At 53.5% G+C, this 14,756-nt stretch overlaps 1 protein-coding gene across 1 annotated transcript in view; it reads right to left on the bottom strand.

Moving 5' to 3' along the window:
- GABRA3 (gamma-aminobutyric acid type A receptor alpha3 subunit) overlaps positions 1-14,756 on the bottom strand; it is a 137,015-nt gene that overhangs the window by 111,885 nt on the left and 10,374 nt on the right. Inside the window, exon 2 of the mRNA XM_030575756.1 lies at positions 8,295-8,426. Coding sequence (XP_030431616.1) covers positions 8,295-8,383 — 89 coding nt within the window. The 5' untranslated portion in view covers positions 8,384-8,426. The remainder of the gene's footprint in view (positions 1-8,294; positions 8,427-14,756) is intronic.

Below are 14,756 nucleotides of genomic sequence, written 5' to 3'. Positions count from 1 at the left end.
AGAACTATCAAGTACGAACATTCAAATTAACATCAAGTTGACTGAGTCCCCGTTAAAAAGAAACATTGCGTAGTTGGACTCTTTTTATTTACTTTCTTATCTTCAAGGCTTTAGGGTTCACACAGCTAGGGGTGACACACACACCCCTGCCTCCCCGCACACACGGGGAGAGGTGACACACACACACACTCCCGTACACCTCTCTCACACAGGGGGTGACCGACTGACCCAACCCTCTCTGCCTGGCCCTCTCTGCCCTCCATGCCTGGCTGGGCCCCCAGGATGGACCTGCCTCTCTTGGAACCCTGTGCCGCATCTTCCTGAGGCAACATGTGGATGGGGGGCATGTGGGATCACATGTCCCCTAGCTTTCTGCCATGGTTCACACCAGAATGTGGCCAGCAGCAGCCTTTCGGCACGTGCGGAAGGGAAGGGACAGGAGCTGCTTCCAGCTGCAGGGGAGGAAGGGATGACCTGGCCAGTGTCTTTGTAAAGCTCATCCCCCCACCCCCATTCTCCCTTCCCTCTCCTCCCTGCTGGAAGCCGCTTGTCCCTTCCTGCCTGCACAGTGTTGAAAGGAAGCTAATACCTCCAGGCTCCTGATAGCCACCAACATAACCCAGCCGCCTCTTGTCCCCCGGCTACAGTACAGGCGGGAGAGGGTTAAGCGCTAAGGATGCATTGTGCACCAGGGCCCAGAGAACCTGACTGCAGGGGCTTCAGTGAACCCAGCCAGAGAGATGGCTCAGCAGGGGAGGATGCCTGGGGACAGAGCAGCCCCGCACTCCCTGGGGGCAGGACTCAGGACAGGAGAGAGGTGAGTGAAGAGGGTGCTAAGCCCCTGCTCCGAGCGTGCTGTGGAGCCTGCAGGTTTGGGGTATGAACAGGCTAGAAATTGCTTCCCCCCACATGCCACTCCAGAGCTTAGCTGAGGGGCGGAAAGGCTTTCCAGTGCCAGTGCTGCATGGGCTTCGGCTCATGCAGGGCTCGGCTCCTCCTGGGCACCGTCCCAGGCCAGAGGGTCTTGGACTTTCCTGGGGTGCCTGGGTGAGAAGTGAGGAGAGACAGAAAATACGGGACAATTTGCCTGTTTTTAACAGAAGTCGGGACACCTGCTTAAATACAGGACTGTCCCTTTAAAGACGGGACATCTGGTCACCCTAATAAAACCAAATATTGCTGCCAAAGATGGATGTGGTATGTGTGTGTATATATATATCCCTCCAAAGGGATTTTTACTTGGGCATCTCCTTATTCCTCATCACTGCCCACATGGACTATGCTGTGCTGGGCCTTCCTCTGTTTAAAGGAAATCATCCCTCCTGACTTTCTGACTGTCAACAACAAGAGGTCACTTGGGAGGTACAGTGGAGTATTATCCTGCAGTTGGACTACATAATGATCTGGTTACAGGTGGCCAACTCTGGACAAATGGACTCTCGTTTTCTCTGCTCAGAAAAGACGGTTACTCACCTTTGTAACTGTTGTTCTTCGAGATGTGTTGCTCATATCCATTCCAATTAGGTGTGTGCGCGCCGCGTGCACGTTCATAGGAGACTTTTTACCCTAGCAACACTCGGTGGGCCAGCACGTCGCCCCCTGGAGTGGCGCCGGTATGCCGCCTGATATATACCCCTGCTGGCCCGCCCGCTCCTCAGTTCCTTCTTGCCGGCTACTCCAACAGTGGGGAAGGAGGGCGGGTGTGGAATGGATATGAGCAACACATCGTGAAGAACAACAGTTACAAAGGTGAGTAATCGTCTTTTCTTCTTCGTGTGCTTGCTCATATCCATTCCAATTAGGTGATTCCCAAGCCTTACCTAGGTGGTGGGGTCGGAGCGAGACGTTGCGGACTGTAAAACCGTTGCGCTGAAAGCGGCATCGTCTCTAGCTTGCTGGACCAGTGCATAGTGTGATGCAAAGGTGTGCACAGAAGACCAGGTGGCCCCACGGCAGATTTCCTGTATGGGGACATGAGCCAAAAACATGGCAGACGAAGCCTGAGCCCTGGTAGAATGGGTGGTAAGGGCCCCCGTTGGCACGCGGGCCAAGTCGTAACATGTCCTGATGCAGGACCTGACCCAGGATGCGATACGCTGGGAGGATATTGCCATGCCCCTCATGCGTTCCGCTACTGCCACAAACAATTGTGGTGAACGTCGGAAGGGTTTAGTTCTCTCAATGTAGAACGCGAGAGCCCTTCAGACATCCAAGGAATGGAGCTGTTGCTCTCACCTGGATGAATGCGGCTTTGGGCAAAAGACTGGCAGGAAGACGTCTTGGTTAATATGGAAGGTGAAGACGACCTTAGGGAGGAACGCCGGGTGCGGTCGCAGCTGTACCTTGTCCTTGTGGAAGACAGTGTACGGGGGGGTCGACGGTCAGAGCCCGAAGCTCCGAGACTCGCCGAGCTGACGCAATAGCCACTTTCCAGGACAGGTACAGCAGCGAGCATGTGGCTAAGGGTTCGAAGGGGGGCGCCATGAGCCTGGTCAGGACAAGGTTCAGGTCCCAACTAGGGGTAGGCCGTTTGACCTGAGGGTATAGTCGCTCCAGGCCCTTGATGAATCTTGACACCATAGGGTGGGAAAAAACGGACTTGCCAGCCTCGCCTGGATGGAAGGTGGATATAGCCGCGAGATGGACGTGCAGAGAGGAGATCGCCAAGCCCTGCTGCTTGAGAGACCACACGTAGTCCAAAATAGTGGGGACTAGCACGGAGAGTGGTTCGTGGCTGTGCTGGTTGCACCAGCAGCAGAAGCGTTTCCATTTCGCTAGGTAGGTTGAACGCGTGGAAGGCTTCCTGCTGCCCAACAACACTTGTTGTACTGCGTCAGAACAGCGCAACTCGGACTAGTTTAACCAGCCAGGAGCCATGCAGACAGATGGAGGGACTGTAGATCCGGATGGCGCATCCTGCTGAAGTCCTGTGTGATCAGATCCAGCCAAGGAGGTAGGGCAATTGGATTTGCCAGGGACAGATCGAGCAGCATGGTGTACCAAGGCTGCCGCGGCCAAGTCGGAGCGATCAGGATGAGGCGGGCCTTGTCTCTCCAGACCTTGATCAGGACTCGGTGGACGAGAGGGAAGGGTGGAAAGGCGTAGCAAAGACGTCCGGTCCACGGAATGAGGAACGCGTCCGACAGGGAGCCCGGGGAGCGACCCTGTAGGGAGCAGAACACCTGGCATTTCCTGTTCGATCTGGAAGCAAACAGATCTATCTGGGGAACCCCCATCTCCGGAAAATGAAATAGAGGACGTCCGGATCGACGGATCATTCGTGGGACAGAAAGGATCTGCTCAGGTGATCCGCAAGGGTGTTCCGCACTCCCGGGAGAAAGGAGGCCACTAGATGAATAGAGTGGGCTATGCAAAAGTCCCACAGACGTATTGCTTCCTGACACAGCGGGGAGGACCGAGTCCCACCCTGCTTGTTGATGTAATACATGGCCGTTGTGTTGTCCGTGAATACTGCGACACAACGGCCGTGTAAATGGCGTTGAAATGTCTGGCATGCTAGGCGAACTGCCCGCAGCTCCCGCACATTGATGTGAAGAGTCAGCTCTCTCTGTGATCATAGTCCCTGTGTACGCAGGTTCCCAGGTGCGCACCCCAGCCCAGCGATGACGCGTCCGTTGTCAAGGACACTGAGGGCTGAGGGGCATGAAACGGTAGGCCCGCACACACTTGGGAGGGCGTTGTCCACCAGCCTAGAGAACCTATAACATTCGGTGGAATTGTTACGATTGTGTCTATGGCGTCCCTGCCTGGTCAATAGACTGACGCGAGCCAGGTTTGCAGCGGGCGCATGCGGAGTCTTGCATGCTTGGTGACGAAGGTGCATGCGGCCATGTGCCCCAGGAGAGCGAGGCACGTTCGAGCAGATGTGGTCGGGAAGGCCTGTAGGCTTGTGACCATGGACACTATGGCTTGGAATCGGTGCCGGGGGAGGCTGGCCGTCGTGAGGTTGGAGTCCAGCATTGCCCCGATGAACTCTATGCTCTGCGTAGGCACCAGAGTGGACTTGTCCGGGTTGATGGTCAAGCCTAGATTCGCAAACAGCTCCCTGATGATGGTGATGTGCCCGGTCACCTGCGCCTCCGACGTGCCTCGATTGAGCCAGTCGTCGGGGTAAGGGAAGACATGGATACAACGATGGCGCAGGGCAGCGGCGACGACCGCCATACACTTGGTGAATACTCGGGGGGCCGAGGAGAGCCCAAAGGGGAGGACCATGAATTGGTAGTGGTCCTGATTTACCACAAAGCGAAGATACCACTTGTGCGGGGGAAAGATCGCAATGTGGAAGTAAGTGTCCTTCATGTCGAGAGCGGCGTACCGATCTCCGGGATCCAGGGAGGGAATGATGGTTCCTAAGGTTATCATCGGAACTTGAACTTTTTGATGAATTTGTTCAGGCCTCGCAGGTCCAGGATGGGTCGAAGGCCCCCTTTTGACTTGGGGAATAAGAAGTACCGGGAATAAACCCCCTTGCCCCTTAGCTCCCTTGGCACCTCCTCTATAGCTCCGATGAGCAGGAGCTTGCGAACCTCCTGGACGATAAGTTGCTCGTGATAGGGGTCCCTGAAGAGGGACGAGGAGGGAGGATGGGAGGGGGATGGAGAAATAAACTGAAGATGGTAACCAAACTCCACCGTGCGCAGGACCCAACGATCCGAAGTTAGCTGGGACCAAGACGGCAGGAAGGGGCGGAGGCGGTTGAGGAAATGAAGGGGATCCAGGGAAGGGATTGGTAAGCTGCTCTCGGGCGCACCTTCAAAAGTTCGTCTTGGGTCCCTGCGGTGGCTTGTCGGACCCAGAAGTGTTACCCCTTTGAGGACCTGACTGACGTCTACGGTTCGGCCGGCCTCGCCTCCGGTTAAAATCTTGTCTGGGGCGAGGCGGGGGGTAAGTGCGCTGATGGTAGGGGCGGAATGGCCTTCTCTGAGTCGGGCGTGTGCATTCCCAGTGAACGCATGATGACCTGGTTATCCTTCAGGCTCTGTAGCCTGGGATCCGTCTTCTCAGAGAAGAGGCCCTGCCCATCGAATGGCAGGTCGTGGATCGTGTACTGTAGCTCCGGAAGTAGTCCGGAAGACTGCAGCCACGATATACGGCGCATGGCTACGCCTGACGCCAGTGTTCTTGCTGCCGAATCTGCGGCATCTAAGGACGCTTGTAGCGAGGTCCTGGCGACCCTCCTGCCCTCTTCCAGGAGAGATGAAAATTCCTGGCGTGAGTCCTGGGGAAGCAGCTCTGTAAATTTGCCGACAGCCTCCCAGGTGTTGTGGCTGTAACGGCTCAGGAGGGCTTGCTGGTTCGCCACATGGAGCTGAAGGCCTCCCGCAGAATAAATCTTGCGTCCCAGCAAGTCCATGCGCCTGGCTTCCCTGGATTTTGGCGCAGGAGCTTGCTGGCCGTGGCATTCCCGCTCGTTGACTGATTGTACCACCAAGGAGCAGGGAGCGGGGTGTACATAGAGGTACTCATACCCCTTGGATGGTACCATATATTTCCTTTCCACTCCGCGGGCCGTGGCTGGAATGGAGGCCGGAGACTGCCATATGGTGTCCGCCTTTGCCTGGATCGACTTGATGAAGGGGAGGGCTACCCTGGTCGGTGCCTTTGCAGAGAGGATGCTTACCACTGGGTCCTCCACTTCCGGGACTTCCTGTACAGGAAGGTTTATGTTCTGGGCAACTCGCCTCAGAAGGTCTTGATGTGCGCGGAGATCAATCGGCGGGGGCCTGATGAAGATGTGCCCACTACCGCCTCCTCTGGGGACGAGGAAGAAGACACCCCAGGGAGGAGTGGTTCCTGAACAGAAGCCTCGTCCAGAGGGACCTCCACTTCCCGGGCATCCTGCTGCGCCAGGGGATCCGCAGGGTCTTCCTCCATACCTGAGGGGGGAGGCCAGCTGACTGTGATGCTCCGATTGACTGGAGCGAGCTGGGCCCGAAGGTTCGCCCTGGGCTTGGTGGTATGCCCAGGGCGTCCAAAAGGACCATTGTGGTGGTCCCTGGTCTGGGCGGGCCTGAACATCCGAATCCCCGTAAGAGGCGCTGTCCATACGGGAAGAAGCGGACGAGTGCCTTGAAGGCCATGGAGGAGCCGTCGATGACTGCGGCAGGCCTCTGCGCATCCCGATGTCGTCTCTGCACGGTGCCAGCGAGCGGTACCAGGAGTCATGGCAGTACCTCGATCTGGACCGGGACCTGCTACCAGCTTGGTGCCGGGAGGTCGACCGGTGCCGTACGCTGCCATGCCGGGATCAGCTGCGGTAGGAACGTCGGTGCCGCGATCTAGACTGGTGCCGAGAGTAATATGGCGGCGACTGGGATCTTGATCGGTGCCACAAGTACGACCGGTGCCGTGGGAGTGGTCTTGGGACTGCGAGCGGCGTCTGGATCTTGAGCGGCAACGCTGAGAGTGGTCCCTCGATTTGGAATGGGACCGATGCTCAGTAGTGCCTGGCGAATGCGGCCACACGATGGCGGGCTTGCCCATCGACTGGATAACCCGCATCGGCGGTGCCGGGGGTTGGGGCAGCTCGGGCTCTGTCAGGGCGATGAGGTCGCGTGCAACGGAGAAGGTCTCTGGCGTGGAGGGCGCGACAAGCTCAACCGCTGTTCTCACTGGGGAGCTGAGAGGCACCGGACTCAACGGTCCCTGAGGAGCCGGAGTCGACGGTGTGACGACGCTCGGTGCCGCGGCGGATGACAGTGCCGGGCAGTCAGGTTTGGAGGCACGCTCTGACTGCGGTGCAGTTGTAGGTACCGCAAGAGCCCTGTGCTTCTTGCTCCTCGGGGAGAGGAAGTGGTGCCGGCTAGGGTGCGGGCCGGTGCTGAGCAGGAAGTTGAAGACTTTGCCGGTGCTGGGCGGTCCGGAGCGGAGGCGACACTTGGTCCCGGTGCCGGAGTCGGTGCCGACGGTGGGGGAGTCAGCGCTGCCTCCATCAAGATCTGCTTCAGGCGACTGTCCCGCTCCTTCTTCGTTCGGGGCTTGAACGCCTTGCAGATCCGGCACTTGTCCGCAAGGTGGGACTTGCCTAGGCACCTCAGGCAGGAGTCGTGCGGATCTCCTGTGGGCCGATGACAGGCCGCACAAGGCTTAAACCCGGGTGAACCGGGCATGGGCCCCGGCACCGCGGGGAGGAAAAGGGGGTGAACCCCTGATCCTCTGTATAACTATTTACAAACTACACTTAACTAGCTTTATAACTACAACTATTACTATAATTACAGAACTATATACACTATACTGTAGAAGAGTGAAACGCTAGGGAGGTGGAGAACGGCTAGCCGTGCTCCACAGTTCCAACGACCAACATGGGTGGTAAGAAGGAACTGAGGAGCGGGCGGGCCAGCAGGGGTATATATCAGGCGCCATACCGGCGCCACTCCAGGGGGCGACCTGCTGGCCCATCGAGTGTTGCTAGGGTAAAAAGTCTCCGACGAACGTGCATGCGGCGCGCGCACACCTAATTGGAATGGATATGAGCAAGCACTTGAAGAAGAACAATGATACGAATGCAAGAAAGCAAGCTAGGTCAGGCAGTAGCATCCCAGATCATGGGCTCCTGGGCAAGTCCAAGAACCACTAACCAAGGCCAAGAACTCCATCCAAGATCAATGCATTTTTTCATTGTCATTTACACTTGTAACAGTCAAACAGCTGAATCAATTCCATTTTTCAAATTTTGTGAAATAAATAAAAAATCCTGGAAGCAATCTGCCAAGTTTTAGCCCAGAGTGAATTGCTCATGGGCCAAGTTAGAAAATTGTTTTTTGTCATAAAAGTGCTGACATAACCTTAACTATAGCAGCTTGAACAATGCTAATGTAATCTCAGTCACTCTCAGCTACAAGAGAGTGAATATTCTGGGGGGGGTGGGGAGGGGAGGTGTTCTATGTTATGCTAGAATATTGCATGCAGACAAGGAAAACAGAGACTTGTGCAGCAGTGAAATACTGCATATGAGATGGAGAATGGTGCAATCAGCATCCTGGAAAATATTGCAGAAGACGAAATGGAGCAGGTGCTAGAGAGGGGGGACACGTGAACCCTATAGCAAGGTTTTGGCAAGGGTGTGGGGAGGGAAGTGGACACTCTTCTGGGTTTATACTGGAATGCTTTAAATAAAATCCAGGGGTTGCCTTTTTCTAGGTTATATTGGAATACTCCACATGAAGAAAAGTGGGAGTTGGGGACCTTACACTCGAATATCCCAAGGAGAGCATGCGGAGTCCTCAGTCACCAGTGTTATTAAAACCCCCAGGTTCTTGTCATCTTACCCAGCTTCAGCAGGGAGAGCATATGCCATGAGCAGAATTCCAAGGCTAATGGTACAGAGAGGAACAGTTCCTGGGATGCTCAGCACCATGTCCTCAAGACGCAGCAATGGAGAGTAGGAGAGTCTCTGAGACCTGCCAGGGTAGGGGGCGGGAGAGTGGAGCAGGGGACAAAGAAAAAGAAAAGAGATTTTACTCCCTAGCATGAAAGCTTGTCACCGATTTTCCCAGAAGCTTACAGGTTTATCCATAATCCCTTCACAGCCAGCCAGGGCTGGGCTTGGGGGTACAGTATAAATGCGGTTACAAGTCCCTTGAGTTCTGAGATGACCCCAAATCAGTTCACTTCTGTGATGGACGGTGTCACCCTAGCTACCACCGACAGCACTAGCATTGCTGACAATTCCTGCTCCCAGCTGCCTATAACTAAGCCAGCTCCTATGCGGAGCCACCAGCAAGAGCTTTGGCCACAAGAAGGTGCAGTTGAATAGCATGAGAGGCAGTGGGGTCTAGTAGCCTACGAAATCACCAGAGCAGGGGACAAAAATCTCAGCTCCCTTTGTGGCCTGGGCAAGTCACAGATGGGCATTTCCACACTTGGGTGGAAATTTGTCACTCAAAATTTGTCATCCAAGTCCAGATGTGCTGAGTCCTGCAGTGCCTACTGAGGTCAGCACCTCCAACAATCAAGCCACTTAGATGCTAATGCCTCAATATCAAGTTAGGTGACTAATTTAAACCCAAGCTTGAAAATTTGGGCCTTAACCTCTGAGTGCCTCAGTTTCTTCATCCGTGGAATACAGAGAAAGATGCTGACCTCGTTCACAGGGCAGCTGTGACTATTAGGGCAGTCAGTGATTGCCAATACTCAGAGATAAATCTTAAACTCACCTGAATGCAGGCAAAATCCCCTCACTTCTGGGGGGCTCACATGTCCCTGAATCCCTAAGCTTACTTGGACAAATGTCCCTTGCAAAACTCTAACCACTGGCAGCTAGGCAAGTACCCCAGCACAAGCAGCTTGGCTTCACTTCTGTAACAGGGAGACTAGAGGGGACAGGACTCAACTGAACCTTGCCCCACAAACATACATTTGACATCCAGCAGCAGTAGCGGTCTTTATTATTCATACTACAACAATATCCTTCATGTTATAGGCACGGTACAAAGATATAGCAATACACAGTCCCTGCCCTGAACAGCTCACAAGCTAAGAAAACAAACAAGTAATTGAGGATGCAGGAGAGGGTACAGCAGATGATCAACCTTCCCCGCCCATCAACATCAGCACTTCTTAAATGGTCTTTGCCCTAAACATCAGCAGCTGGTTGATGTCTTGTAGGAATCATGGTAGAAGTGCGTCTTGAAGAGGTGACATTGGAAGGAGAAATGATCAGCATCCTTATGGATCGGAGTGGGGAGCACTATCTGTGACTAAGATGAAGCGTGGAAGGAAGCAAGATGGCAGCTTTGGGAGGAGCAGTAAACGGAGTGACGGCTGGTATCATTGGCAGCGGGGAGCGGCTATGAGTGGATAAGCAGAGTGGACAGAGTAGTGTAAAGCCAGTTTAGTTTGGGGCCTGTGGCTAACTCAGGACAATTAGCTACCAGGAGAGGGGTAGTAATTAGTCCCAGAGGAGTTAAAAGGCCTCTCCCTATCCATTGAGGGGAGATAGCCACGGAGAAACAAGGCTCAGCTGGAACAGGGGTTACCAGGGAACTAATTAGCTTCAGCTGGCCCCAATTGCTGGGGACCTTTTTAAACCTTCCCTGGCAGGGAAGAGGAGAGAAGTAGAGCAGCTACTAGTGAGTAGGATTCTGAAACTCTTCCTGCAAGGCAGATTGCACTCTCCCCAGAAGGAGAGAAAAACTGAGCAAGGGACTGGCTGAGAAGGGATCAGCCAGACCCTGTGCGACCAGGAAGGGCTTTTGCTTTGCCCAAGCCTGCGGCTCCAAGGTGGCAAGGGACTGAGCCAGCAGAGGAGAAGCAGCTACTTTGCCATAGGCCTATGCCAAAGAAGTGTGGATGCCAGCCCTCAGTCTGATAAAGCAGCCACCTGCTTAAGGCAGTAGCGCATTAAGCTGCCTGCAGGCTCACAGCAGAGAGCCAAGTCTGCATGGGTCTGGCTCAGTGGATGTGGGGAGAGCTGAACTGAGGTGGGGGCTCACTAGGAAGGACAGGAGGACAGCATTAGTATGACAAACCAGGGGGAGATCCCTGAGCTGCATGCATGCTCCTCCAGCCTGCTGCTGATCCCATCTGCTTCTGAAAAATACACTGAGTGGTACCAACTGAGCTCTGAAACAGAATGGGGAGGATGCTATGTACAGCAGTGGATCCAGGTGGGGTATAGTCCCCTTCTCCCTGCTAGGGTAAAACACCCTATACTCAGTGCAAGATATTGCATTCCAAAGTCACTAACCGTGAGCTCTACAGAAACACGAGGCCCCCAATCAAAGTAATCTCTGACTGGGGTGTTTTACCAGAGAGGGGTGACTCCATCAGACTAAAGGGAAATCTCTGCCCCCCCCCAACACTCCATTTAGTGGCAGAGATTTTGCACCCAGCTCCAAGAGCTTCCTCCACCAAGCACGTCACTAACAGAGGGCTACATGACACAACAGGTTAACGCCCTTTTGGAGGCCAGAACTCACACCTGACCTGGCTTATGAGTGGAGTGAGAGCAGTGGTCTCAGTTTAGTAGCTAATGGACATTTTTTCCTCTCTTACCACCAATATTACTGACATTTGTATGGTGGTTCCTGCCTGTTTAATTAGAAATCTAGGTGTCTTATCAAAAGAGGAACTATGCAATCAGAGCCTCATTTCCAGGTAATTTGGTACTATCGTAGTGAACTGACAGGCCAGGCCTACACGGACGCTCACATGCTGGCTGCAAGTTGTTGGAGCACGTTCCTTTCTTTTCCAGATATGACTAGTGCAGATCACATAAGAACATACATAAGAATGGCCATATTGGGTCAGAGCAAAGGTCTAACTAGCCCAGTATCCTATCTTCCAACAGTGGCCAACACCAGGTGCCCCAGTGGGAATGAACAGAATGGGTAATTACCAAGTGAATCATCCCGTCGCCCATTCCTAGCTTCTAGCAAACAGACACTTCAAAGCATGTTTTTGCACCCCTGCCCATCCTGGCTAATAGCCACTGATGGACCTATCCTCCATGAACTGAGCTAGTTCTTTTTTGAACCCTCATAATCTTGGCCTGCACAACATCCTCTGGCAAAGAGTTCCACAGGTTACTGTGCATTGTGTGAAGAAATACTTCCTTTTGTTTGTTTTAAACATGCTACCCATTAATTTCATTTGGTGACCCCTAGTTCTTGTGTTATGAGAAGGAGAAAATAATACTTCCTTATTTACTTTTTCCACAGCAGTCATGATTTTATAGACATCTGTCATATCCCCACTTAATCATCTCTTTTCCAAGTTGAAAAGTCCCAATCTTATTAACCTCTCCTCACATGGAAGTCGTTTCATGCCCCTCATCATTTTTGTTCCCCTTTTCTGTACCTTTTCCAATTACAATATATCTTTTTTGAGATGGGGCGACCACATCTGCATGCAGTACTCGAGATCTGGGCGTACCATGGGTTTAGGTAGAGGCACTATGATATTTTCTGTCTTATTATCTATCCCTTTCCTAATGATTCCCAACATTCTGTTTGTTTTTTGGCAGCCTCTGCATATTGAGTGGGTGTTTTCAGAGAACTATTCACCAGGGCCGGTTCAGCCGATTCCCAGGAATCGGGCCCCGCGCCGAGAGCCGGAGCCCCAGCCAGAGCACAGCAAGCCGCCCCGCAGCCCCGGTCTCCCGGCTGGAGCCCCGGCCAGAGCACAGCAAGCAGCCCCGCTCTCCCGGCTGGAGCCCCTGCCGGAGCACGGCAAGCAGCCCCACTCTCCCAGCTGGAGCCGCAGCCGGAGCGCGGCAAACTGCCCCGCAGCCCCAGTCTCCCTGCTGGAGCTCCGGGCCCTTTAAATAGCCCCCATAGCCCTGGGATCGGGGGCTATTTAAAGGGCTGGTGCTCCAGCTGCCTCTGCCACCCCGTCCTTTAAATAGCCGATGGAGCCCTGCCACCCCCATGTATTCTACAGGGCTCTCACCGCTATTTAAAAGGTCCGGGGCGGAGTAGAAGCAGGGGAGCCCCGGGCCCTTTAAATAACCCCCAAAGCTCTGGGATAGCGGGAGGCTTGGGGGCTATTTAAAGGGCTGGGGCTCCAGCTGCTTCTGCTGCACCCCCTGCCCTGCCCCCAGCCAGCTCTGCCCCCAGCCAGCTCTGCACTCCATGCCCACAGCCAGCCCCTGCCAAACCCCCTGCCCTGTCTCCAACCACCCCCTGCCACACACCCCTGTGGCCCTGCCCAAAGCCAGCCAGCCCCCACACACCACTGCCTGCACCAGCCCTGCACACCCTGCCCGCACCCAGCCCCAACCCCCCTGCCCTGTCTCCAGCCAACCCCGCTGCACTCTCCTGCCTGAATCTAGCCAGTTCTACACTCCTCTGTCTCCAACCCTTCCCAACCCCTGCTGCATCCCCCTGCAGCCCTGCCTGAAGCCAGCCCACCCCACACCCCCGTCTCCAGCCAGCCATGCACCCCTTTCCCTGCCAGCAGCTAGATCCTACCTCCAGTCAGCCTCTGACCTGCCTCCAACCAGCCCCATGTCCACTGCTGCCCTGCAGTTCCCAGGGCAGTAATCCTGCACACCTGCTTCAATGAGGGGGGCAGGGAGCAGCTGGGACCCACACATGTGCACACCTGCAGGGAGTGGAAGGGACCCACACATGTGAAATGGCAGTCATTAATAAGCAATCAACAGCATATATGATGCAATGTACCTAATATATAATTGTATTATTTATATAGTTATGGAAAGTAAATAATACATGGAAAAAATGAAAGGCTTTTTTTTACACGTGTTTTTTTTTTAGTCATCCCTTCCAGGGCCCCACTGAAAATGTTCGAATTGGGCCCCGCACTTCCTAAAGCCGGCCCTGCTATTCACAGTGACTCCAAGATCTCTCTCTTGAGTGGTAACAGCTAATTTAGACCATCATTTGATATGGATAGTTGGGATTATGTTTTCCAATGTGCATTACTTTGCATTTATCAACATTGAATTTCATCTGCCATTTTGTTGCCCATTTACCCAGTTTTGTGAGATCCCTTTTAACTCTTCTCAGTCAGCTTTGGACATAACTTCTCTCTGGTTCCACAGACAAGGCTCTGCACGAGCAACAATTGCTACAGTCTGCTGCTAGTGGTGCTGGCTGATGCAAATAGTTCTCAAAAGATCTCAGCAGCTCCAAAGAGTCATCAGAAGCACCAAAGTGACTTAAAGATTCTTCCCCTTCCATTCAAGTCCCTTCCCACCTCTCACCTCACCCTCGCCCTTGTCACCTCAGGCTTGGGCATTCCCCATTATTGGGGTCATGGCCTGCATTTGTCCACATCTGCAAGGCAGCGCATGCCAGAAGTCCAGTGAATGGCTTGTCACCCAGTGCTCCATTACTTTAAACCACAGCCTAAGCACATCCAGACAGCAGAAGCTTTCAGCATTTTCCATTCATGTCTGAAGACCCATTTTTTCCAAATGGCCACTTTCAGGTGGCTATGCCTAGTTTCACACTGGTAATGACACTGCCAGATCGAGTCTGGGCATCAAGGCCTAAGGTGGTTTCAGTGGCCACTTGGCTGCCCTGCCTCTCTAGTATGTTCAGATTTTACATTAATGCTCAGCTGTATTTTCATTATAACGTTCCTGCATAGTTAACTGTCTTTCCCCTTTTAGGTCTCTCAGTACGCTGAGGCACCTTGGAGTGGCTGTACCAAATAACAAGCTGCATACATACACTTTGTTAGGATGCCTCCACATCACACCACCTCACATTTGATAATTGCAGCTCAGAGGAGGCCCAGTACTTCAACATCAGGTAGAGCTGGCCTTTGAGAACCCAAAAAGCATGCTGCTGCTGGCAGCCCAATTTGGAAGACCAAGAAATGGTTCAGCTTTCAAGTTGTGAAGGCTCAGTTTAATGCCAGTCTGCTGGGGTTTACCGCAACCATGAAAACATGCTGGCTTCTGTCAGATCAACCAGGACATGAGGCTAGGCCCCATGCACAGACATTCCTGGTTTCAGGGATGCAGTATTGCCTTAGCTAGCTTCAAACTGAGAGGACAGTTATCCATATTAATGTGGAATTGAGTGTGAGCATGAGGTACAAGAGTCAAATACCAGTTCTGTGGAGAGTAGAACTGGATCTGGTCATGAATTTTTCAGGTAGACCCTGCTGGTGCTCACTGAAGATTCTCTAGTGTGCTTTAACGTAGTACTGATTAAAACAGTAATGCACACCAACAGGGCCTACTGGACCAATCAATGTGCAGCATGTTAGTGTGCTTTAGAAATCACACCCCCGCAGAGCACATTATCCCATGGTAT

This window comes from Gopherus evgoodei, chromosome 9 (genome assembly GCF_007399415.2).
Source record: "Gopherus evgoodei ecotype Sinaloan lineage chromosome 9, rGopEvg1_v1.p, whole genome shotgun sequence".
NCBI classification, from domain to species: domain Eukaryota; kingdom Metazoa; phylum Chordata; order Testudines; family Testudinidae; genus Gopherus; species Gopherus evgoodei.
The sequence above is the reverse complement of the archived record's forward strand: the minus strand, read 5'-3'. Positions and strand labels throughout refer to the sequence as shown.